This window comes from Scyliorhinus canicula, chromosome 21, assembly GCF_902713615.1.
Source record: "Scyliorhinus canicula chromosome 21, sScyCan1.1, whole genome shotgun sequence".
Taxonomy (NCBI): Eukaryota; Metazoa; Chordata; class Chondrichthyes; order Carcharhiniformes; family Scyliorhinidae; genus Scyliorhinus; species Scyliorhinus canicula.
The window spans coordinates 36,739,088-36,766,535 of record NC_052166.1 but is presented as its reverse complement, the minus strand read 5'-3'; the positions used below and the strand labels follow the sequence as shown (position 1 = coordinate 36,766,535).

Below are 27,448 nucleotides of genomic sequence, written 5' to 3'. Positions count from 1 at the left end.
TAAGGTGTTAGTGAGGCCACACCTGGAGTATTGTGTTCAGTTTTGGTCTACTTACTTGAGAAAGGACGTACTGGCACTGGAGGGTGTGCAGAGGAGATTCACTACGTTAATCCCAGGGCTGAAGGGGTTGGATTACGAGGAGAGGTTGAGTAGACTGGGACTGTACTAGTGGAACTATTCCGTGCCTAGTGAAGCAGTTGAGGCTCCTTCGTTAAATGCTTTTAAGACAAAGATAGTTGTTTGAAGAATAAAGGGATTAAGGGTTATGGCGTTCGGGCCGGAAAGTGGAGCTGAGTCCACAAACGATCAGCCATGATCTTATTGAATGGCGGAGCAGGCTCGAGGGGCTCGTAGCTCTTAGTTCTTGTGTTCTTATCACAAACATGCCCACCCAGGCAACCTCAATTCCGCAACCAGCGCCCGGGACCCTGCCAGGCGCGACCCCAGAAACGTATTCTACATCCCACCCCAGGCAGAAGTGAAGAAGGCACTGGACGAACTGCACACAGTCATAAACAACAACAAAACAAGAGGCCTTGTTCATCGTGGCTGGGGACTTCAACAAGGCCAGTCTCACGAGTGTACTGCCAAAATTCTATCAACACATCTCCTGTCCCACCAGGGGCAACAACACTTTAGTATCCAATTCAATTTTTCCAATCAAGGGGCAATGTAGCACGACCAATCCACCTACCCTGCACATGTTTCGGTTATGGGGTCGAAACTCATGCAAACACGGGGAGAATGTGCAAATGCCACATGGACACTAACCCAGAGCGAGGATTGAACCTGGGACCTCGGCGGCGTGAGGTAGCCACAGCGCGCGCACATGCTTGGGCCATTATATTTTTATTTGAAAAAATATTATTGAAACCTTGCATTTAAATTTGTCAGTTCCAAGTTCTATAAGTAAATTGTTGGAAAAGGTTCTTGGAGATAGGATCTATGCACATTTGTAAGTGAATGGGCTTATTAGCGACAGACAGCATGGTTTTGTACGAGGGAGGTCATGTCTCACTAATTTAATTGAGTTTTTGAGGCGGCGTCAAAAAGGTTTAAAGTGGGAACTGCTGTGGACGGTGTCTACATGGACTTTAGTAAAGCATTTGACCCTCATGGCAGGCTGGTGCAAAAGATTAAATCACACGAGGTCAGGGGTGAACTAGCTCGATGGATTCGGAATTGGCTTGGCCAGAGAAGACAAGGGTAGCATTGGAAGGGAATTTTTCTGAATGGAGGTCTGTAACTAATGGTGTTCTGCAGGGATGAGTACTGGGACCTCTGCTGTTAGTGTGTATAGAGAAATTGCAGATGGAATTTAACCCAGGCAAATGCGAGGTGATGCATTGTGGTAGATCCAATTCAGGTGCAAGCTATAAAATAAATGGCAGCACCATCAGGAGCATATAAATACATAGATCTGGGCGTGCAAGTCCACAGATCCTTAGTGGCAGCATAGTTTGAAATGGCGGTAAAGAAAGCATATGGCATGTTTGTCTTCATTGGCCGGGAATAGAGTATAAAAGTTGGCAAATTATGTTACTGTTATATAGAACATTGGTTCGGACACATTTGGAATTCTGCGTCCAATTCTGGTCATAACACTACCAGAAGAATGTGGAGGCTTTGGAGAGAGTACAGAAAAGGTGTCCCAGGATGTTGCCTGGTATGGAGGGTATTAGCTATGAAGAGAGATTGAATAAACTGGGATTGTTCTCCCTAGAAAGACGGGAGCTGAGGGGTATAGATAGGGTGAACAGTTAGAGGCTTTTTCCCAGGGCAGAAATGACAATTACAAAGTGAGAGGTGAAAGGTTCAGTGGAGATGTGCGGGGGAAGCTTTTTACACAGAGGGTGGTAGTGGCGTGGAATTTGCTACCAAGTGAAGTGGTTGAGGCAGATACGTTAGCGACCCTTGAGACTTATCGAGATGAACAGACGGGGTATAGAAGGATATGGTTGGTCTAGATAGAATACGTGATTGGTGCAGGCTTGGAGGGCCGAAGGCCTGTTATGTGCTGTACTGATCTTTGTTCCATCATTGGAAATACCATGTAGATTCCATGAATACATTAAGTCTGCACTTAATTTGTGGTAAACCACTTTTAGCCCTTTGTCTCAATTTTTCTAAAACTGTTAGTTTGTTTTGTGGCAGTCTGTTTATTCAGAATGTTCATCGAATGTGTGTGTCATTGCTTAGCCACTTGGGACCTCTGTAGATCTATTAATTTACAGTGCAGAAGGAGGTCATTCGGCCCATCGAGCACCCTACTTAAGCCCATACCTCTATCCTATCTCCATAAGCCAGTAACCTCACCCAGCATTTTTTTTTGGATACTAAGGGCAATTTAGCAAGGCCAATCCACCTAATCTGCACATCTTTGGACTGAGAGGGGAAACCGGAGCACCTGGAGGAAACCCACGCAGACACAGGGAGAACGTGCAGACAGTGACCCATGCCAGAAATCAAACCCGGGTCCCTGCCGCTGTCAAGAGACAGTGCAAACCACTGTGCTACCGTGCCGCCCTGCGCTGTGTAGATCATAATATTGCACTTTAATAATCTTGTTAAATATTCAAATGAAGCTAGCAAAGAAATTATTCCATGATCCTGATGAGATTAATGGTCAAGTTGGTAAAAATGTTCACATACAGCCAAGTCTCTACAGCTATGCAAAGTTACTTCCCAAGCCTGTCTCTTATGTTAATAAATTGGATTGGGAAAGCAATGGCTTAGGTTGTACATTTAAAAGAAAATAATCTATTTCTGTTTAAAGCTGGTATAAAGGAAATTGAGGTTCTCTTATTGCTAAAGTAGTTAAGATATTTGATATTTTCTGTTTGGTACGAATCCTTAATTCAGAAGCAAAATACTTCTACTTCTGACCCCATGATACTGCTAGCTCAGGCTTACTGAATAATATGCATCAGGAAGAAGTGGAAAAGTCTTTAAAAATGAAGATAGAGACCTCTGGACTAATGTAGGATTCTTGATATGATGTATCATTAATGCAATTCAGACATTTCTGAACATCTATTAGTGTTACACAGGTTCTCTTCCATGTCCGTGGCAGGTTATATTAGAGATTTGGACAATTGTCCCAAGGTATCCCAGTAGTGCTTTGTCTCTGCAGTTGGTGCAGCAGTTTATTGAGAAGATTAATTACTTTAAGGGACTTGGGACATTCCCAAGACAATGTGGAGGCAAATTGTGAAGGAATATGGTGATTTCATGCTTGAGTTTTAAAAGTTTGAAAAATGCAAGGAAGCAAGGCATGGGACTCACTTCCATGCACTTGAGGTCTAGAGACAGAATGACGTGGATCTGCAGTGATTAGTGAAGGGCTGGTGCTTGCAGCATATTGTGGAAAAAGCTGCAAACAAAGATCGAGTGTTTTCGCTATCCTGAAATGACTTTGAACCTGGCACAATCTATAGGGAATTTGTGGTACCCAGGAGAAATGAAGTCATTTAGCAGATTGAACTAAAGAATTCTCAGACAGAAAACCAGGAAGTAAAAAGTACATCATTTTCCAAAAAAATAAAGGACACAGATAAGGGATTTAGGTAGAAGCTGAAATATCATAAACTTTAACTTTTATTATTTTAAAGATAATTAATATTTTATATGTTGTGAGGAATGGCACTCCATACTGACAAAATTAGGTTTACAAGACCAGAGCGGTTGTTCAGCATGCATTATTACTTAATACATTATTAAAACTTCATAAGACCCGAGACTTGTCTGACAGGAATAGAAGAGCGAGGGTGATAATTTTTCCTTTTCTCCTATATCAAAATATGAGAGATGTTAAATAAACCTCACAAAAATACAGAGAATATTCAAAGTTTTGTGTTTTATGGAGGTTTGAGATCATGTGGAATGTGCAAATAGCAAAGTGAACATCTTAGGCAAAACGTTACCAATGGAACAAATGTAATAATAATCGCTTTTTGTCACAAGTAGGCTTCAATGAAGTTACTGTGAAAAGCCCCTATTCGCCACATTCCGGCACCTGTTCGGGGAGGCTGGTAGAGGAATTGAACCCGCCCTGCTGGCCTTGCTCTGCATTACAAGCCAGCGATTTAGCCCACTGTGCTAAATCAGATGTGGGAGATCCGTTAAATAATTTATTATTGTCACAAGTAGGCTTACATTAACACTGCAATAATAATAATAATCGCTTATTGTCACAAGTAGGCTTCAATGAAGTTACTGTGACAATCCCCTAGTCGCCATACTGCAATAATAATAATAATCGCTTATTGTCACAAGTAGGCTTCAATGAAGTTACTGTGAAAATCCCCTAGTCGCCATACTCCGGCGCCTGTTTGGGTACACTGATGGAGAATTCAGAATGTCCAATTAACCTAACAAGCATTCCTTTCGGGACTTGTGGGAGGAAACCCATGCAGCCATGGGGAGAATGTGCAGGCTCTGCACAGACAGTGACCCAAGTGGGAATCAAACCTGGGACTGTGGCGCTGTGAAGCAACAGTGATAACCACTGTGCCGCCGTGAGGATAGCATAGATAGCGAGACCACAAATGTTCATTGATGAAGGATTGATGATTGGCTGTCAAAGCAATGGGTTAGACTTGTGACAGAAAATGGACAACCTTGGGTTTCTTTCTGTGGTTATTGGAGTTTGGTTGAAAAGCATCAATAATAGACACTTGTGAATATAATAAATACAATTGCTTTCCTTAGATTGGATAGCAGACTTGTCATCTGCTATTCACCTAAGTTTTCCTTACTGTTAGTACTGTGGCATTGGCAACTATAAAATGTTTGATGAATTCAAAAATCCAACCTTTTGCAAATTAGCCAAGAAACGAAAAGCTTCAATTTATGAAGTATTGGCTTTGTTTTGGTGTGATGGTATCCAGTTTTATACCTGCTCCTACATTGTCTTCATACCAGAGTAATTACTTATATTCCTTAAAGATCCAAATGGTTATGAAACAAGGTAGGATTGATGATGCTGACATTGATGACAAAGACTGTCATCTTGTGGTTTAAAAAGTGAGGAGAGAATATGATGTCTTACCGCTGTGTTTGAATCTTCTTATGGCCTGGCAAATTGTTTGTGTTTCATTCATTTATTAAGAGAGAGATTCAGAATTCCCAGGTGAGCAGACACATTAGAATGCCTCAATTTTCCACTTTCGGGAGACCAGGGGCACAATTGAACGTCCTCGCTGAGCCAAACGGCATGACGTGACGAGTCCATTCAATCTCATGAGAGGCCTCTCGTAAGATTTGCGATGCTCTGAACACCTCATGAGACCTAACGGGACCTCCTGAGACACCGTGATCTGCGTCTCGTCCTCGCTGGGCGAGATCCAGAGGAACACACCTGGCTCATTTAAATATTTCTGCGTCAGGCTATCCCAGCGCCTGGGAGACCACGCCATGGTGCAGTTTAGCACTGGTCCACACAAATGTAATGGCACTTTAGGTGGGGGGTTCTCCTTGGCTATTGAAGACTCTGGGTGGTCTCCCTCTAACACCCAGTTGCCTTGGCACTGTTTGGCTAGCACGTCACTGTAACCTTGGCACTGCCATGGTGCCTGGATAGCACTGCCAGGTTGACACTGATGAGGTGCTTGGGTAGCACTGTCAGTTCGAGGTTCACATTCAGGCCTTTATCTTTCTGTAGAGAGAGTTGGTCGGTTCTGGACTCTGCTTGCACAGCCTGTAATGGTTCTTCTGTACACAGAATCATCCAGGCTATCTGCCCGTTCAGAAACACAGCCTTTCTGGAGGAAAATAGAGAGGAGAGGATAGTAGACCTTCCTCAGGTTATCCAATTGGATAACCTTGCATTTCTCCAAATTATACTGCATCTGCCATTCATTTGTCCACTCACACAATTTGTCCAAATTGCACTGAAGGAAATCTGCATCCTTCTCACAGTTCACCCTCCCACCCGACTTGGTGCCATCTGCTATTTTGGGGATATTATATTTTGTTTGTTAATATATGTTGTGAATAACTGAGGCCCGAGCCCCACTAGTCACTGCCTGCCAATTTGAAAAAGACCTGTTAATTCCTACACTTGTTTCCTATCTACCAACCAGTTTTCTATCCACCTCAATGCACTATCCATAATTCCATGTGCTTGAATTTTACGCACTGATCTCTTGTGCGATCCTTTGTCAAAAGCCTTCTGAAAGTCCAAATATACTGCATATACAGGCTCCCCTTGTCAACTCTGCTAGTTACATCCTTGAAGAATTCCATTCGATTTGTCAAGTCATAATTGCCCCATCACAAATCTATGCTGACACTGTCTGATCCTGCCACTATTTTCTAAGTGCTCTGCTATAAAATCTTTGATATTGGATTCTCGAATTTTCCCCACTACCAATGTCAGGCTTACTGGTCTATAATTCGCTGATTTCTCTCTGCCTCCCTTTTTAAATAGTGGAGTTACATTAACTACCCTCCAATCTGCAGGAACTGTTCCAGATATCCAGTTTATGGCTAGGATTTTAAAGCCAGTAGTCAACCAGTGGCAAATTTATTCTACATTTATTACACATTTATTTTTTACACTTGCATTTGCCACATACTTTCCATGGCCTTTTGCACTGCAACTTGCAATTGTTAGAAGCTCAAAACAGCATGGCACCCTCTAGAGGGGATTTAACACCTGTGCGAACAAGTCAAGAAAATGCATCTCAGTTAGATTGAGGAATTCATACTGAAGCAGGCAGAGTCTAGACCGCGAAATGTAGAAGAATGGTTAATTGAACGAGAAATTATTTACAGATAGCAAATTTGTGAGAAGGTGGAATTGAGAGAGATTTAAAAAATACATGGTAACCAAATATATACTTTTTAAAGATCTCCAACAATGTTAAACAATATTGCAATTCCACATTTTGTATGTGCAAGGTTGTTTGGCACTGATTAAGGCTCATCATGCTCTTAAAAAATATCTAAACTGAAATGGACAGGCCTAATTATTTTCTGACATGTTCCGTGGGTATATATCACATTATAATCCCATTCCATGCCCTTCCATATGTTTGATTGTTCGGTCTCTCTGCCAGATATTGTGAGATAAAGCTTTTGGAAGAGTATGGCACCTTGAACAGTAACTTCTTGCTTTCCACCTTTAACTGTGCATGTAGCGTCACTGAACATTTATGTCCGATTTGCTCTTCGATAATGGTAAGTGCTGATAACCCCATTGCTATTTTTTACAAAATCTGGGCCCAGATATTTAAGTGTTGACTGAGGGATGAATTTTGGCCAGGACATTGGGAAGACTGTTGCTCTTTTAAGTTGCCACCATCTCAAAGGCAATTACTTTGGGTAATAATTGATGACCTTACTAGTGTTGCTCACGTTCCATGAATAAATTCAAAACAAACCTGAGGGATTAGACGGGCCTCAATTTAAGATGCCACCCAGTAGATGGCATCTCTGACAATACAGTACTCCCTCAGTACTCAAGTGTCAGACTAAATTATATGAAATTTGTGGAGTGGTATTTAAATCTTCTGACTCCAATCAGAAGGCCCATGCTGGCCCATGACCTGTGTCTCACTATTTGAAAATTAAAGGCAGCATAATTAAATTAGTTACACGTGTGGATGCTGCTTTATGGGTAGACAAAATTAGACCATTAGTGTAATTCCAGAAGATTTGTTTTGCACCAGACCATGTTGAAACTTGAGCATTAAAACATTGTAGTTCTGTGGTTACATTTCCATACAATATAGTTATTCTAATCTCGTTCAGATAATTTGCATACTGTGGGTGAACCAGTGGATATAGGTTTCTTGTAATTTATACTACAGCTTGATCAGCAAATTGTGCCAAGTGACTGCCACCGATATTAATTTTGTTTTTGAAAAGTGTGTGCTTGCAGTTTGGTTTACATTACGATCATTCATTTAAATCATTAATAGGAACATCTTGTGTCTAAATTTTGCTTTGAAATTTAGCATGAACCAAATATTTTGACACAATTTTATTCTTAAAGCATATTGTAGCGTGTGATGATGATCACATTTATATTTTGTTTCTTTCTACCAAAGCTATTGAAAATATTGCACAAAAAATATATAAATGATCTGTAAATGAAAAAGGACCTCAGTTCTGATTTCCCATTAGACCTGTCTTCGATCATAGCAGACTGTCAACTAAATAAGGCTTTTCTTTTGAGATTTTGTACCCTATATCAAAATTAAATAAAATGATTTGGTGATGTGTTGCATTATATTTGTGGTTACTTGCTCTGGATGTTTGCATTGCTGAGAAAAAAATATGTTATTTGATACATAGGATGTGATAGAAAAGTGGTAGTTTACAAGGCTTCAACTTGTAAGGTATTCACATGTGATAAATCAAACTATTCTGGCTTTACTGAATTCTGATTTGGATTAAGAAAATAACACATGATGATTAAATATACCTTTAAACCATTAAAACTAAAATTAGATTTGTAACATCAAAATTTGACTTAAGGATTAGCATTTTTGGCTGTTAATATAGAGCTTGTTTCTGCAAACCTAGGGGAAAATGAGCTGCCAAACAATGAAGGGAATGTATGCAACTTAACAATATTAAAATAGTTTTTGATGAGACTTTATCCGTTACAAAGTTATAGTTCATTACTTTGGCAAATTTATTTTAATGAAAGGTATATTTAATTGGATTATAAATAAAGTGAACAGGAGTTCCTGATATCTTTCCATGAAAACCCTAATCAACAGATATTAGCTGGCTGCCCAAAATTTAGTACCATATGAGGATTATCATTATTTGTATTTTCCTCAGAAACTAGCTTGGGATGTTGAAGGTGTTAATTCTCCTTTCCCAATTGAATCTCAAGTAATTCCACTGGTTTTTAAAAGTGGCTAAGATGTTAAATAGTTTGTAATTATAGGCAAATTGACTTGAGTTAGTTTCAGAATTTCATCTATAATCTATTAGTTCATCTCATTGTGCTGCCAACAGACAAAACAGAAAAAAATATGGCAGTGATGTATGAATAAATTGCACAAGAACTTAAATTACGTAGAAATCTAGAGAGATTTACGAAGATTGAAGGAGATCATTAGGCTCATCGTGTCTGTGTCGTGAAGTTGGAGGGCGATAGGAGTTTTCTATCTGATACTGCATTCAAATCGGCCAGTCAACTAGTCCCAATATTTCTACCATGAAATCTATATTGCCTTTTGTTCAGTTGCTGTTAAACATATGAACAATAATGTCAGCGTGAGACTAGGTCAATGGCAATAAAATTGCTGAATTAATTTCAGTCTTCATTTTCTGTTCAAAATATGAATCATTTAAGTATGTCATTGATCCAGGATTTCTAGATTTCTATCTCCTATTAAGAACTGATTAGCATCCATGACGCAAATGTTGTAGTACCCTACAGTGCAAATTGTAGATAGTAGCCATTTTGTATTTAAGATTCAGGTTCAGGTTCTCAATGTTATCTGAAAATGGCTGCTGAAATATCATGCAAAATGAAGAGCCCAGCTGTGTGAAATATCCTGTGTCTGAAATAAGGAAAATCACAGTTTAAAAAAAAAAAGTCCTTTTAAAATTAAAAACAAAAGATTGAATAACTTACACTATTTGGAAAAGCTTGATAATTTGCCAACATGCCAAAAACCTTTGCTTTTAAGAATTAAATAAGATTTACATTTGGGACACATTCATGGATAAGTAAGAGATTTCTTTCATTAGGGAGCTTCTTTTGGTTTATGAAATTTCTAGTTGCAAAAAAGCTATTTTGACGTAGTTTTGGAGAAAATTAACAAATGCAATTCTGAAAAAGAAATAATTTCTCTGCAATCATCATGGAAATTAGCCCTTTAGCATTCAGCTAAATTGCATTTTTGCATTTGAAAAACGGGGGAAAAAATGTTGCGTTTGAAATTAATAATAGAAATACGTTCATCAAATGACCTGAAATGATTTCATCAGAATTGTTGAGCACTACAAAGATACATACTAATTTAAAGTTCATATCTTTTCCAAATTGAAGTCAATGGCAGGAGCCCACTCTCAGCACTTTGACAGAAGCATTTTGATGCAGTCTTAATTTACCTTCGTCTCCCCGTCAAATTATTCGACTGTTTTGCAATTTACATTTATTTTCAACAGCTGACATCTCATTTTAAGTTGCCAAAGTGTGGAATCATAGACCTTGATTGAGTGAATTGCAGATGAACTTCTTGCATTCGTTAAAGCACTGGCCACATGGTGTCACAGATGACAACAGTAGTTTTGTTGCATCTTAATGTTTCAATTAGTCAGGATGCCAAGATATAACAAGCGGAGGTAAGGAATTTTGAGCATTAATCTTGGCCTGTGAAGGTGTGACCTTGAAAAGGGAGAATTAGGAAACTAAACCATAAAATAATATTCTTGTTATTTAAAATTAAACTTTTTTTTATATTGTTCTTTTATAAATTTAGAGTGGCCAATCCATTTTTTGAATTAAGGGGCAATTTAGAGTGGCCAATTCACCTAGCCTGCACATCCTTTAGGTTGTGGGGGCGAAACCCATGCAAACACGGGGAGAATGTGCAAACTCCACACGGACAGTGACCCAGAGTCAGGACTGAACCTGGGACATTGGCGCCGTGAGGCAGCAGGGCTAACCCTCTACGCCACCGCGATGCCCAAAAATTAAACATTTTTATCATTAATCCTTGTTAGTGTCTCAAGCAATCAGGAAAAACCTGACTTGGAAAGAGTTGTTTCTTGCTGGATGAATATACTCTGAGTTTTTTTCTTTTCCAAAAGAATCTGATTTAGTCTCGGTATCATTTTCCTGCAAATAACTACACAACATGCAATTTTTTGAAAAACGAAATTTCCATACAAAGCCACCAAACATTAATTTGCAATTTTCATCATTTCTAATAACATTTTGTGAGATAATGTCTTTATTTTAATACAAAAGCAAAGTATAAAAGTGGAAATGGTGGTAAAGAAAGCATATGGCATGCTTGCCTTCATAGGAAAGTGCGAAAATAATGTTACAGTTACATAGAACGTTGGTTAGGCCACATTTGGGATACTGTGTCCAATTCTTGTCCACCGCATACCAGAAGGACATTGGAGGCTTTGGAGAGTATAGAGAAAAGGTTTACCTTGATGTTGCCTGGTATGGAAGGTATTAGCTATGAGGAGAGATTGAATAAACTAGGATTGTTCTCCCAATTTTCGAGACGGAGGCTGAGGGGGCGATCTGATATAAGTTTATAAAAATTATTAGGGGTATAGATAGGGTGAACAGTTGGAGCCTTTTTCCCAGGGTGAAATGACAATTACAAGGGGGCACAAGTTAAACATTAGGGGGGGAGGGTTCAGCCGAGATGTGCGGGGGAGCTTTTTTACATAGAGGGTGGTGGTGCCTGGAATGCACTGCCAGTTTTGGGTGGGTTTAGTTTGGTATTTCTGTGCCTAGAAGAGTATGACATGTGGTTGAATTTGTGCTGGACAGGGATGTTTGTATGTGTAACGGTTGGGGCAAACTGTGATTATGTTGTGCTGAGATAGGGTCGAAGCATGAATGGAACTAGCTTGGCAGCTGGAGGCCTTTGTAAGGGTGGAGAAAGTTTTTGAGTTTTGTTGTTGGTTGAATTTGTGGGCCGATGGCAACAGGACCGAGGAGTAAACATATCAACTCTGCTAGAAGAACAGACAGGAGCTGCAAAGAGGCAGGCTTCCTAAAGTACAAGTTACAGTCCAGATAGCCAAGGAATTGGGACAGAAAGAGTGGTTAAAACAACTGGAGTTAAGTAAACAGAGACCAAGGTATTCCCAAGAATGGTTTATCTGTACCTAATTTGACATTCAACTGATTCACTCTTAATTTACATTTCTGTCCGAGTGCTTTAATTTCCAGTCCTTCAATCTGATTGGTTAACCAGTTGCTTGCCCTGTTCACTCATGCCCCAGATGCCTATTTTCCCTCGATATGTAATTGTCAGCTTGCACTTTCAACAACTTGCCAAGCAAGAAAATTAACTTAATCGGGCAAGTCCAACAAACAGCAGGTGGTATTAGATGCCCTGTCACAACAAAATCTGTGTTGGTGTTTATTTCCAGTTTTTATGTTTTTGCTACAAGGTACAATTCAGTTGGCATATTATAAGCCCATTACAGATTGGAAACCTGTTTTTCTGGTAGATAGTTGATTTGTTGCTGAAGTGACTTGACATTTCCTACCTTCTCCACCTTTGAATTCCCTTGGTTATCACTATCTTTGAAATGCCACACACCAAATGGCATATTTTGCTGCTCATATAAGATGGTATAATAGCAACTAAAGGCATGAGATTATAATGTTTGTATTTCACAACGGTAAAACGTTAATGGAGACGGGGAATGCAAATGATTAATTAAATGGAAACAGCTGGACTTTGCTGGTTGTGCAGTTACCACAACAAGATTTAATGTGACATTCTTCAACAAATGGCAGTTTTACCAATATAAACTAATGAAAATTTGAAATGAAATAGCATGAGCAAGTCCTCAATAAGACGAATGAAGTAAAGATATTTTTTAAATGCAAAATAACGTTTCTGCCGAATGTAGGGTATACTGCTACACGTTATTCCTTGTTTTCCTTTCTCTATCAGATCATCAATTTGAGTGGGAAGGAGAGAAGAAATCCCCCAAAATGGTTCTTCTTTAAGATGTTTTAGATTTTTGATATGCATTGCTCAGGAAGCACTGACAATAGCTACTTTCCTTCTATTACGGAACTTGTATCAGATTCACTCGTAGAAAATAGTTTGTTTTGTTATCCTGTAACTCCTGAGTATAGACATTGTGTGCTTCACTTAAGTATGGGAAATGCCAAACGAGTCGAAGGGTGATGGTTTTGTTTCCATTTTGCCAAGCATTTCTCTCTGGGCCCCATTTGAACAGCTTAACCATCTCATCAGAAAGAGATGGTTAGTAAGAGTCAATGTATGGACTGCAGCAGCTATATAAATATTTATATTCCATGATTTTGTGTCCAGCTTAATTTACATTTCAGTCGAATGCAGCAAATGTAACTATTTGCTAGTTTTGTTCTAAGATGGATAGTTAAGTCTAACTCCTGTAAATTTACAATGTCATTGTTTCTGTTTCATTATCATTTACTAGAGTGAAGGAAGGGATAAGCCGAGTTTAGAAAGAGTAGTCGCTACAGGGATGCAAGAGAAATAGTGCCGTGAAGAATGAGCGAGTGGATAAAGCCAAAGAAAGAATTTAAAATAATAATTGTAACAAAAGCAAAATGTTGCAGATGCTGGAAATCTGAAAAAAAGAAACACAATGATGAAATGTAGGACTTAATGTGGATGAGAAAGTTATGCTTTGTTTTTTTAAAAATAAATTTAAATAAAAAAAACCAATTAAGGGGCAATTTAGCATGACCAGCTCCCCTACCCTGCGCATCTTTGGGTTGTGGAGGTGAGACCCACACACAGACTCTGGCCGAATGTGCTGAAATAGTGCAAATTAGATTTCTTCCAGAGGCCTCACAATCATCTAATCTCAAGTCAAAACAATACCAGACTGTGAAGTTCCGGTTCCTGACAAATTGCATTATGGCAAATCAATTTGTTTTAGCACTAACCTTCATTTACACTTCTGAGTAAGGTATAGGATAACTTTCTCATGATAGCGGCACGGTGGCGCAGTGGACACAGGCCCGGTCTTTGGCGGCGTAAATTAGCAGTGCTAACCACTGCGCCACCTTGCCACTATCCTCTCACACATCTTCTACTCCTTCAAAGAATCTGCTCATCCTCGTAAGGTGCGCTCTGTATACCACCTTCAGCTGTATCAGCCCCAACCTCTCACTTACTTTCCGGTACCGGCACCTCTCACCAGACCCCTTCCTCTATAACCTCTCCCAACTCTTCGTCCCACTTTGCTTTGATCCCTTCCAGTGGTGCCTTATCCTCTTCCAAAATAGCTCCGTACACTGCTGACACTAACTCCTTCTCCAGTCCCCTTGTCGTCAGCACCTCCAGCAATGTGGAAGCCGGTTCCTCCGGGAAGCTCTGTATCTCCTTCCTGGCAAAATCTTGAACCTGCATGTATCTAAACATTGCTCCCTGCTCCAGCCCATACTTTGCTTCCAGCTCCCTCAATCCTGCAAACCAACCCCTAAGAAACAAATCTTTTAGCGTCTTAATCCCCTTCTCTTCCCATTTCAGAAAACTTCCATCCCACTTCACTGGCTCAAATCTGTGGTCCCCCCGAATCGGCATTTCCCTTGACTCTGCCCCCAACCTGAAGTGTTGGCGAAACTGCCTCCAGATTTTCAATGAAGCTATTATTTTTTTTAAAATATGTTTACTCTCCTTGTTCACATTTCCTCCCAAATTTACACCCACCAACCATCAGCAACAAATATGTCAATCCCCATAACAATAACAATGATCCAATCCTCCCACCAACCCCCAAACATCAGCCCGCATGTTTTACATAAACAAATGACAAAAAGGAATCAGGGATTACCCATGGTCACCCTGAATACACAGAGCCCCCCCCCCCCCCAACCCTCCGACCTGCCCCCCCCACCACCCCCCAACTAATGTTCGATGTTATCCAGTTCTTGAAAGTGCATAATGAATAATGCCCATAAATTGTAGAACCCCTCTGTCCTTCCCCTCAGTTCAAACTTAACCTTCTCAAGGGTCAGGTATTCCAACAGGTCTCCCTGTCACGCCAAGGCACAAGGTGGAGAGGCTGCTCTCCATCCCAGCAGGATCCGCCTTCGGGCGATCAACTAGACAAAGGCTACGATATCTGTCTCCGCACCTGTTTCCAACCCTGGCTGATCCGACACCTCGAATATGGCCTCCCGGGGACCCGGGTCCAGTTTCACGTGCACCACCTTGGAAATTACCCTAAATACCTCCTTCCAGTACTCTAGCTTTGGACAGGACCAAAACATATGAATGTGATTAGCGGCCTCCCCATAACGCTCACACACATCTTCTACTACTTCAAAAAATCTGCTCATCCTTGCCCTCGTGAGGTGTGCTCTGTATACCACCTTCAGCTGTATCAGCCCCAACCTCGCACATCAGGTGGAGGCATTTACTCTCCGGTGCACCTCACACCAGACCCCCTCCTTTATAACCTCTTCCAACTCTTTGTCCCACTTTGCTTTGATCCCTTCCAGTGGTTCCTTATCCTCTTCCAAAATAGCTCTGTACACCACTGACACTACCCCCTTCTCCAGTCCCCTTGTCGTCAGCACCTCCTCCAGCAATGTGGAGGCCGGTTCCTCCGGGAAGCTCTGTATCTCCTTCCTGGCAAAATCTCGAACCTGCATGTATCTAAACATTTCTCCCTGCTCCAGCCCATACTTCGCTTCCAGCTCCCTCAATCCTGCAAACCGACCCCTAAGAAACAAATGTTTTAGCGTCTTAATTCCCTTGTCTTCCCATTTCCGAAAACTTCCATCCCACCTCCTTGGCTGAAATCTGTGGTTCCCCCGAATCGACATTTCCCTTGAGTCTGCCCCCAACCTGAAGTGTTGGGGAAACTGCCTCCAGATTTTCAATGAAGCTATTATTACCGGACTCCTTGAGTATTTCCCCGGAGCTATCGGGAGCGGCGCTGTTGCTAGTGCTTTCAGTCCCGACCCCCTGCACAAACTCTCCTCCATTCTGACCCACTGGGAATCAATCCCTCTGACCCAGCCCCGCACCTTCTCCACATTCGCCGCCCAGTAGTAGTACATCAGGTTCGGGAGACCCAAACCCCCTGCCTGCCTTCCCCTCTGTAGCAACACCTTTCTCACTCTGGCCTCCTTCCCTCCCCATATGAACGAGGTAATCCTTCCCTCAATCTCCCTGAAAAAAGCCTTTGGCAGGAAAATCGGTAGGCATTGAAAAATAAACAGTAATCGCGGCAACACATTCATTTTAACCGCCTGCACCCGACAAGCCAGTGACAGAGGGAGACCATCCCACCTTGCCAGATCGGCTTTCACTCTCCCCACAAAACTAGTGATATTGTACCTGCGAAGCCTCCCCCATTCCCGGGTAACCTGCACCCCAGATACCTAAAGTGAGTCCCTGCCCTACAGAATGGCAGCCCCCCCCACCCCTGCCCCCACCCTCGGCCGAGACACCACAAAATACTCACTCTTCTCCAGGTTCAGCTTGTACCTCGAGAAAGACCCAAATACTCGCAGTAGCTCCAATATTTCCTCTATTGACATACTCGGTTCTGACACATACAGCATTAAGTCGTCGGCATATAAAGGCACCCTATGCTCTATCCCCCCCGCACTATTCCTTTCCATGCTCCCGAACTTCTTAATGCGATGGCCAACGGCTCAATTGCAAGTGCAAACAGCAGGGGGGACATAGGACATCCCTGTCTTGTCCCACGGTGGAGAGAAAAGTATCTCAAGCTGATGTTGTTTGTGCGGACACTTGCATTCGGCTCCTTTATATAGCTTTACCCAGTTCACAAATCTTGGTCCAATTCCAAACTGCTCCAGAACTGCCATCAAGTACCCCCATTCTACCCGGTCAAATGCCTTCTCGGCGTCCAATGCCACAACCACCTCTGTTTCCTTCCCGTCTGCCGGTGCCGTAACGACATTCAAAACCCTCCTAATGTTTGAAAAAAGCTGCCTCCCTCTCACGAACACTGTCTGATCCTCACCTAGCACCTTTGGGAGATACTCCTCCAGCCTACCCGCCAGTACCTTCGCCAATACTTTTGCGTCCACATTCAGAATGATATGGGTCTATATGACCCACACTCCGTTGGATCCTTATTTTTTTCAGCAATGGTGAAATCGATGCCTGCCCCAAGGTTTGTGGCAACACCCCCTTCCATATCGCCTCTTCAAACATCCCCACCATCGGGGTGCCAGCTTATCCTTGAATTTGTTATAATATTCCACCGGAAACCCATTTGGCCCTGCCACCGACTGCATCCTCCCAATCGCATCCTTTATCTCCTGCTCCACTAATGCTTCTTCTAATGTAGCCCTGTCCCCCTCCCCTAGCCTCGGGTACTCCAACCCATCTAGAAATTCCTGCATCTCACGGTCTCCGTCGGGTGGCTCTGACCTGTACAACCTCTCATAAAACTCCTCAAAAACCTTGTTAATCAGCTCCCGGGCCACCACCAACGCCCCTGCCCTATCCCTCACCTGGAGAATTTCCCTTGCCGCTGCTTCCCTCCGGAGCTGACCTGCTGACATACGCCCTGCCTTATCTCCATGTTCATAAACTGCACCCCTTGCTTGTCTCAGTTGGCGCACCGCCTTCCTGGTGAACAGTCGGTCGAAGCTCGCCTGTAGTTCCTTCCTCTTTTCCAGCTTCGCTGGGTCCCCATCTTCTGCATAACTCCTATCTACCTCCAACATCTCATCTATTACCCTCTGCCTTTCCAACCTCTCCTCTTTGTCCACCCTGGCCTTAAACAAAATTACCTCACCCCTCACCACCGCCTTTAGAGCCTCCCAGACAACTGCCTTCGACACCTCACCATACAGTTGAAACCTACATATTCCTTAATTACCTTTTCAATTTTCTCACAGAACAATTGGTTCCCCAAAAGCCCCACATCCAGTTTCCACCCCGGCCTCTGTGCTACCCTCTTCTCCAGTATCCACCCAATGCGCAGCATGATCTGACACTGCAATTGCCGAGTATTCCGAACCCTTAACCCCAGCCAACAAAGCACTCACCATCACGAAAATGTCGATCCGCGAGTATACCTTATAAACTGCTGAGAAAAACAGAGTACTCATAGAACATAGAACAGTACAGCACAGAACAGGCCCTTCGGCCCTCAATGTTGTGCCGAGCAATGATCACCCTACTCAAACCCATGTATCCACCCTATACCCGTAACCCAACAACCCCCCCTTAACCTTACTTTTTAGGACACTACGGGCAATTTAGCATGGTCAATCCACCTAAACCGCACATCTTTGGACTGTGGGAGGAAACCGGAGCACCCGGAGGAAATCCATGCACACACGGGGAGGACGTGCAGACTCCGCACAGACAGTGACCCAGCCGGGAATCGAACCTGGGACCCTGGAGCAGTGAAGCATTTATGCTAACCACCATGCTACCGTGCTTCCAATTCCCTTTCTAACTCCCATTCCCTCGGGTGCAGAAACCTCCAAGGGTCCCATTTCCACCATTAGCCCAGCCCCCCCCCCCCCCCCCCCCCCCCCCCCCCCCCCCCCCCCGATGGGACCAGCGAGCGCGGCCGTGACCTGTCCATGGCCGTGGCTCCTGCACCAAGTTCCAGTATCTCTCTCCCCCCTCCCCCCCAACAATCAGTTTGTGTGTGTCCAAGTCGGGGATGGCCCAGAACACCTTCTTTGCAAATCCCACATCGTCCCAATTGGGACCGTATACACTTAACAGCGCCACTAACCTCCCCTCCAGCACCCCTGTCACAATCACATATCTACCCCCCTGATCTGCCACCACCGTCGCCATCTGGAAGCGTACCCTTTTGCCGACCATTGCCGCTACCCCTCAAGCCCTTCCGTCAAATCCAGAGTGAAACACCTGACTAACCCAGCCCTTTATAAGTCTCACCTGGTCCTTCACCCTCAAGTGAGTCTCCTGCAGCATTGCCACATCGGCTTTCAAACTTTTAAGATGCGCAAGCACTCCTAACCCTCTGACGTTCCACGTGACTACCCTAACTGGGGGTCTCACCCCACCCTTCTTATCCACCATCATCATACCACCGGGCCCTGCCCCATAAGCCTGACCCGCCCCTATGCAGTATTAACATCGAACCCCACCCCCCCCTCCCAAGAACACCCCCTACATTTCCCCTTGAAAAAACACAAAAAAAGGGAAAAAGGGAAGGAAAAAAACCTTTCACACCAAACTTCTTTAAACCTTCTTTCTCTTCTCCTCTACATTTCCCCAGAGCTCCCCTAGGACTGGACTTCAGCCTTCTTACTTCATCCTAGGTGGGAGCCATCCGATGTGGGACACCCCACCTACATCATGCCCTGGTCTCGGGCCTGCCGCCTCGGCCTCTTTTTAGCTCGGCCCCTGCTGCTCCGACCTCCACTCTGCGCTGTTCCCAGCGCCTCAGCACCTGACACCCCCGCGGGGTTCTTCGCCGGTTTTTAAACCGGCCCCGCTAGCTGCCCGTGACGGCCCCAAAGGCCGACGATAGTCGGGAGGGTTAGTGATGACTCGGGAAATCCCTGAAATCGCCGCAAATCGTGGCCACTGGCGGGAGCTCATCTTGCTGTGGCCACCCTGCTCGCTTACGCCACCGGAAGTTCCATCACTGAGTGTCTTTAAGACAGAGATAGATGCGTTCTTGATCAATAAGCGGATCGGGGTTTATGGGGACAAATGGGGATGAGAAAAGTATCAGCCATGATTGAATGGCGGAGCAGACTTGATTTGCTGAGTGGCCTAATTCTACTCCTATGTCTTATGGTCTGCAGTTGGTGGGCTTTTACTTACAATCATTTTTTGAACAAGAGCGTAATGTTTTCAATTCTCCAGCCCACCCTTGAGTCTTAAGGAACACTGAAAAATTATGGCCAGTGCTCTACAATTTTCACTTTCACTTCTCTCCGTATTCTTATCTGCATTTCATTTGGTTCCAGTGTTTTGTCAACTTAAGTAAGGTAGCCTATGTCTTCCATGTCAGTTTTAAATCCTTCTAGTGGATTGGATTGGATTTGAGCGAGCAGCTCAAACAGATCATTTAGTACATGAAAATAAAATAAAAAGAAAGTACATAATAGGGCAACACAAGGTACACAATTTCAATACATAGACACTGGCATCGGGTGAAGCGTACAGGAGTGTAGTATTAATCAGGTCAGTCCATAAGAGGGCCGTTTAGGAGTCTGGTAACAGCGGGGAAGAAGCTGTTTTTGTATCTCCTGCTTGTTGGAAGAAGCCAGGTGGGAGATTATGCTGCCCGCTTTCCCCAGGCAGCGGGATGTGTAGGTAGAGTCAATGGATTGGAGGCAGGATTGTGTGATGGACTGGGCTGTGTTCAGACTCACTGAAGGTTTTTGCGGTCTTGGCCAAGCAGTTGCCATTATTAGGCTGTCATGCAGCCAGATAGGATGCTTTCTCTGGTATATCTGGAAAAATTGGTAAGAGTCAGTGTGGACATGCCAAATTTTCTTAGTTTTCCTGAGGAAGTATGGTGCTGTTGTCCTTCTCTTTCACCATGGCCTGTGGAACATCTTCTGCCTGAATACCTCAGCCTGTGTGTCCATGTGTAAATCCCATTTTTGATCCCTAATTGGCCCTGCTTTTCCTTTTATCATACTTTTAATATTTTTTGGCGTATAAAAGACTTTGGGATTCCCTTTTATGTTACTTTATGCTTGTCTTATTTGCTTTTCCATTTGCCATCTGAGATTTTTCATCTCCCCTCAACCTTTTGTATTCAGCCTGACTCCTGACTCCTACTTGCCACATGTCATAAGCACACTTTATTTTAATTTCCTTTGTTATGCAGGAGCTCTAGAATTGTTTGCCCTGCCTTTTCCTTTTGGGGGAATGCACCTTGAGCATACCAGACCCAAGTCGTCTTTGATGGCAGCCCATTGTTTAGCTACATTTTTCCTGTCAACCGTTGACTACTTTATTCGGCCCAGATCTGTTCTTGCCCCATTGAAGTTGGCATTCCTCCAGTTAAATTATTCTTACTCTAAATTGTTCGCTGTCCTTTTCCATTGTCACCCTAAACCTTACGAGACAATATATCACTGTTTCCCAAGTGCCCTCCCACAGGGACTTGATCGACTTGGTTCACCACTTTCCCAAAAACTAGATCTATCAGAGCTTCATTTCTTGTTGGAGTGGGCACACACTTAAAAAATAAAAAATTCTCCTAACTGCACACGAGGAACTCTTGCTCCTCTTTTCCCTTTATCCTACTGTTATGATCCCAGTTGATATAACTGGACAGGAAGGTCTCAGAATGGAACCTTGGCTCAAGATACATTAACTTTTACTTTAAAAAACCATGGAGGAACAGGACTGGTAATTAGTTTTAGCAACATGAAGAAACCATTTATGAAAAGTTGTATTATTATACAATGTTCCTATTACCCCCCCCCCCCCTTTTGCTTAACAATTACACACAAATTTTAGGGTTAAAACGGATTACAAAGTATATCTAAGTTCAATGGTCTCATTAACACAAAGTCCCTTTTAAGCATACAAGATGACATGTTCCTTTCTGAACTCAGTGAATATTGTGGATTTCTCCTCAAAATCCCCCCAGATGATCCTTGCACCATGAGGCTCCTAGTCTCACTGAACTCCAGCTTCCACACGAGTGGAGTTCTGCTTTTAAAGATGCTTTCAAATGTTCTTTTATGTTTTCTCTCTGCTGTTTCACTTTCAGATTTTACACCTGTCCCTTCAGGTTTTCTTTGTCTTAAAGGATTTTGCACAAGCTCTCAGGTACAGCCACTGATTTCCACAATTATTTCAAATATGTTTCCCAAACTGTAGTAATTTCTGACAACTTTCTGCAGATATCTTTCTGGCCTCTCACAATCCAATGCCTTTTCAATTCTGTGACTTTACCGAACAGTAATCTGTTTTCAGTTTCCTCTGTTTCTTTTTTTTTGTTTTTGTTTTTTATTTTAGAGTACCCAATTATTTTTTTCCAATTAAGGGGCAATTTAGTGTGACCAATCCACCTACTCTGCACATTTTTGGGTTGTGGGGGCGAAACCCACACAGACACGGGGAGAATGTGCAAACTCCACACGGACAGTGACCCAGAGCCGGGATCGAACCTGGGACCTCAGCGCCGTGAGGCAGCTGTGCTAACCACGAGGCCACCATGCTGCCCTTTCTCTGTTTCATTAACTCCAAACTTCTTGGAAACATCTCTTCATTTCTCTAGTTTCTTCAACTAGCTGGACTTTAGGTTTTCTTAACCATTATTTCAATGTATGGCTTTTCTTTTAGCAAGGCTGAGAGGTTCCCTCTTTAGCCTTCTAAAACCAACTGTTTCTAGCAGAGCTGTGGGAGCTGCCTTCTGTCCACCTATCTCCAATTGCAGTCAAATTAGCTAAACCTAAAACTGAAATGCCTCTCTACCTTACAAGGCCTCAGTTGCTAAGCAACCACTGCTGATTTATTTACTCTTCTCACTGCAGAGAAGATAGAATACAATAGAATCACAGTTGGAATTAAAAACAATCTTCACGTGTACAAACACTTTTGTCGAGCTTGAATCTAACTAAAGGTTTTGTCCTTCAAGGATTAAATACACTTATAACTATCTCTTGTTTCAGATGTTTAGAAATCCCATAAAACTACTTTGTTTTCCTAACACAACCATGATCGTAGTCTTTTTGAATATTAAAGTGTGGTTTCTCCCCCCCCCCCCCCATAACTACTTCATAATTTTTGCACATCTCTATTTTCCTTACAGATTTGTTCCTCTACATCCTCACCATTAGTTGGCCTACAGACTGTATCAAGCAATATAATTACATATTTCTTGCTCCTTAGCTCTAGCCAAATTAGTTCTGCCCTTTACCTCCATGGAGTAATCTCTTTCTCCAGCACTGCAATGCTCTTCTTAGTCAAAATCGCCAATCCTCTTTTTTATTCCTTTCCTATCGCTCCCGTATTCAGGAATATGTAGCATGCGGTACTATCCTTTCATGAGACAGGTCATTGTAATAACCATGATGTATCCCATATTGCAAACTGTGCCTGTACTCACCAATCATATTACTACACTCTTTCTTCCTGACTTACTCTGACCCCACCTATTAATTAAGTATTCTATCTGTCTCTCATAGTGTTTTGTACACCTTGGTGTTCCTCTGAAATTTTCTCCCAGTTTTCACACCCCTGCCAAGTTAGTTTAAACCATCCATAACAACACCAGCAAAACTCAGTCCCAGCTCTGATCAGGCTCCACCCGTCCGGCTTGTTTAGGTCCCACTTTCCCCAGAAGTTGTCCCAAGAATCTAAAACCCGCTCTCCCCTTTAATTAAATATAAATGCAATATTGTTTAAAAATCAAAATTGAACTCTAGTTTTCAATGTAGTGTTGTAAAAAAAAACTTTTAACGATTTAACACACACAACATTGTAAAGCAAAAAAAATCAACCCCCCACCTTGTAACCTCAACCAAACACCCCACTTTGCCCCCCCCCCCCTCCCCTTCACAGCTGACGGTACCAGCTCCTTGAAATGTATTACCACTCAAAACAAATTTCACCTTTTCCAGATACAAAAACTCTCATTAGATCCCCCAGCCACACCGAGGCACAGGGTGGAGCAACTGACTTCCACCCCATAAGGACGCGCCTGAGAGCGATCAGCGAGGTTAAGGCTAAAACATCTGACCCCACTTCCATCTGGAGCTCCCGCAAGCCTGACACCCCAAATATGGCTCCTAGGGGACTGGGCTCCAAATCCATGTGCAAGACCACATGGTGCGAAAGAATGACCTCCAAAATTTCTCCAACTTAGGGCAGGACCAGAACATAAGTAAGTGATTGGTTGGGCCCCTCCCCTTTACTACCTTTCGCTGTGTTCTCAATGTAATGTATTAACACTGAATAGTTTGGGCATTATGCAAGCCCTTTTATAATGATAAACATTACCTATTTAGTATATCGAGATCTTGCTATTTATTTGAATGTAAAGATACTGCAAAACAAATGGACAGGTTGTAATGGTGTCAGTTGGACCCATTACAGATTTGGTCAGATACAGTATGTAATTTTGAGAAGCTACAGCTGATAAGTCAAATCATTACTTTTTCTTTAGTTATTAAACATGGTTATTTTCACAATACTCAGATTGGTACGGGTACATCTTGTTTTTGGTGTAAAACTTTAAATGGAGTAGTGATTATTTTCTGCAACTTTAACAAACTGTAATCGTGTTCTTTAAAGCCCATTCGATTTGTTCAGGTTGTCGATAAGGTACTATTTTTAATTTGTGACTGGCCAAAATATCCTATGGCATTGGCATGCAGCTTCCTTGAATGTATGCAGGATTCTGGAACTTTGGAGAACAATTGTTGAGTGCACTCTCTTTTGAAACATCAGATTTTGAAATTTTGTTACTTGTGGAGGTGTTGAGATCTTTTGTACCACTAGTTTGGAAGCAATTTGTTGAAATACAATGTCTGTTAATTCAATTTCTTGCTGGAAATACTTCACAGTTTCAATTTTTATAGATTTTATTTTCATAATTTTGTTGCAGTCTTTTTTTTTAAGTCAGTAAAAAAGCTGTCGTATTGCTTTATAGTGGTGAAGCTGTGCAATACTGCATCTAGTTTAGTTTCCATATGGCAGGGCCTCCTATCTGCCCCAGCAGTTAAAAGCACAAAATGGCTGACTTTGCAGAGAAAGTACCTCAACTGAGCATGCTCAAAATATTGAAGCTGATCGTATGAGGCTGCAGAAATCTTGAACAGCACTCTTGTATTCTCATTATGGTATAACTGGTTCAAAATTGTTCTATTGTATAGAAGCTTTGAGAGATATAGAAGACAATTGATGTTAGGTTCATAGATTTTTCAACCTTTTTTGCTTTTTGAAGTTCTGGACACAGCATGTTGCTTTTATGGGTTTAGCATGCTCCCAGTGTTCAGTTGAAAACATTTTGTCCAGCAAATATATTAGACATTGGGATTGTAAACAAGCAATATCTGAAATATTGTTGCAGATGAAATCATGTTTCTTTTGCTACTACTGCAGGTGTAGATTTAGCAATCTTGAGAGTCTGGGTGATTTACAATTTTTCCAGTTTGAGGTACAAAGTTACCGGACTGCTGAAAAACATTTACATAATGCAGTGCTTTCTTACGGATCATAAATTTCTTGAGGCTTAATATTCTGGATAAGGCATACTTTTAATGGCATTAGTGTTCACACCCAAGTCAAGACTACTTTGGAAGAATGCTGGAATAATCTGATGCTGGACATGTCAAAGGGAGTGTCACTCGATATCGAAGATGGTATATTGTAACGATATTTTGTATGAGAATATCATTTTGCAAACTTTTAATGACCAAGGAATAAGATGTTTGTGTTACTCAAAAAGAAAATCGGTCTTTTAGAGTAGTAACAAACTACAACTAGTCTTCAAATAGTTTGATTCAGGAACTATTTTTAAAATTAAGTTTTAATATACAGTTAAATTTGATCTCCGTATAGATATTTTTGAACTGTTATTTATTGCATGCCATTGTTATTTTCCCTACAATTAGTCCTTCAGTATTTAATAAATCTGTAGCAAAGAGGAAGGAAAACAAGAGTGAATTTTGCATGTGTTTATATTAGGATCACCTTGAGGTTTTTCTTTCAATGAATCATTTTAAGTCAAATTGATTTGACTTCCTTGTTGACCAACTGTGTCCTGCTTCAGACAAGAACACGAGGCGTAATGCAACTTGAGCCTGTTGCTTCCCTTCTCTGCCATTTCCAGTTTCGTCATTTAGATGATGGTCAGTTCCATGAATTGCTGACACAATTATGCAAGTAGTAAACATGCTTGCTAAATCTGAACTGATATGTAAAATCAGAACATAAAAGTGGAGGTTGTACATCCAGCATAGTCCTCTTCTTATTGGGGGCTGTTTTTAAAACTACATTTATTGCAGGCCTATAATTTTCTGAGAGATTTTTACGGCTATGTAATTGGATAAATATCTGCAGAAACCTTGTACTTTGAGCTTTTAATCGCTGTCCCATTAATCAGTTATTGTGCAATTTTGAAGGTGAAATGTAGCATTGGCTTCACCGAAACTGTAACTTTTAAATTGATATTAGTAGGGCCTTGGTATTAACATGAAGTTAATTCTTTGCTTTTTGTGTGCAATGATGCAGTGTGGTATCATGCAAATAGAACCAACTGTGCACTTTTGAGTATAGCGGCAAAGAGGTACTTAATGTACTGGTGCAAAAATCTGGATTGGATTTCAAATTGGAAATCGTGAGTTACCTCCTTTACTTGTGAGATACATTGCTGGAGGGCTGGGAATCTGGGGTTGATGGTACTCTCCATGTAAAAATGCCTTAGAATATACAAGACAAACGATTATTAGTCTCGAGCAATGACTTGTTTCAGAATGCATTGGCTTGAGTTCTGCAGATTCAGCCAAACTACATTTTATTTACCGTTGTTAGCTTTGTGCGAGTGAAAATAAAAATATTTTTTATCAAACGGAACTGACAAAATGAGTTTACCTTGTACAAATACACTGAGGTAGCCTTTTGGCCCGCAGTAGGGAAATTAAAAAAAATAAAATTATTTGTTATTAATCGGTGGTTATTAACCATTGGCACTTTAAACTGATTTGCACCTAGAATGTCATAGAAATTGTCTTGTAAGGGACAAATGTGATTTGGGTTAGTATTAATTTGTGCGTGGAATGGAATGATTCAGCGTGTATGTTTTTCTTCTCAGTTGCCAGCGGGAAATTAGATTTTAGATCTGAATTGACTGTGACAGTTGAGAGCAGATGTTGAAGAAAATATCAATGTCAAATCTGCCTTGGGTTTGCAAACTTCAGAGGCTAAGAGGTTCCAGATAACTTTTATTATCCAGTGCATATTTGTACTTCTGTCTTCTGTATGCAGTTGCAGTGCCTGCAAAGTATAAAAGTTCCCTGGTTGAATTTAAAAATGTACTGTAAAATTCAGCGTAAACATGGTCTCATAACTCCATTCCCTGCAACAGGTGTACAAGTCATAAAAATTTTGTGAAAGTCCATTTAATACTCTAGATTTTATATTTTGTTTCTAAGTGAAGCAGGAGTGGATGATAAGTCAAATAATTGTGTGATTGAATATCTTAGTGAATACTTTGCGAAAGAAATTGCCACCTTTCTACCATTTCCTTGCATACAGCAGTCTATAACAGCATCTATAACAGCTTCAGATGTTTTCGAAGGAAAGTGTATGTTCAACTTTCATATTTACTGTATCTACTTATGTAAAAGTAAAATATTTTAGACTTTTTAGGAAAGAAGTAAGAGGTTAACATTTACACTGTTAATATCTTTGAGGAGTTGAAATCAAGGGAATTAGAGGGACAACCGTTATATAAAAACAATATAGTTACCAATTTCTGGTAAGCTATTCCAGGCTAAGCAACGGTAACCGTAGCCTAAGTTGTTTCTTGGGCAAAATGCGGGCGAAACTACACTGAATTACCATGTTCCACTTTAAGTCTGCAAATAAAGGTTTATCTTACACTTTAATGTATGCTAGTTGTGCCATCCTCTCTCCGATTCACTATCTAGTTGTTTAAAATATAGATCTTAATAGCATTGGTCATATGACTATAACATCAGGAAATTATAATTACTGATAGTAAAAACAAAGAACTTGCACTTACATTATTTTGACATAGCGATGTATAAAAAAAATGGAAAAAAGCATGCTCCACTAAAAAAGAAATGAAAAAAAATGTT

General features: G+C 41.6%; 1 protein-coding gene across 8 annotated transcripts in view; it reads left to right on the top strand.

The window, feature by feature from the left end:
* ehmt1b (euchromatic histone-lysine N-methyltransferase 1b) overlaps window positions 1–27,448 on the top strand; it is a 175,004-nt gene that overhangs the window by 10,374 nt on the left and 137,182 nt on the right. For 5 of the 8 annotated variants that reach the window (XM_038781536.1, XM_038781530.1, XM_038781529.1 and 2 more), the window contains exon 1: window positions 21,267–21,449. The exons of the other annotated variants lie outside the window; for them this stretch is intronic. In XM_038781536.1, the coding sequence (XP_038637464.1) occupies window positions 21,282–21,449 (168 nt within the window). In that variant the 5' untranslated portion in view covers window positions 21,267–21,281. Of the gene's footprint in view, window positions 1–21,266; window positions 21,450–27,448 lie in introns of those variants that run through there. 8 annotated transcript variants of the gene reach the window in all.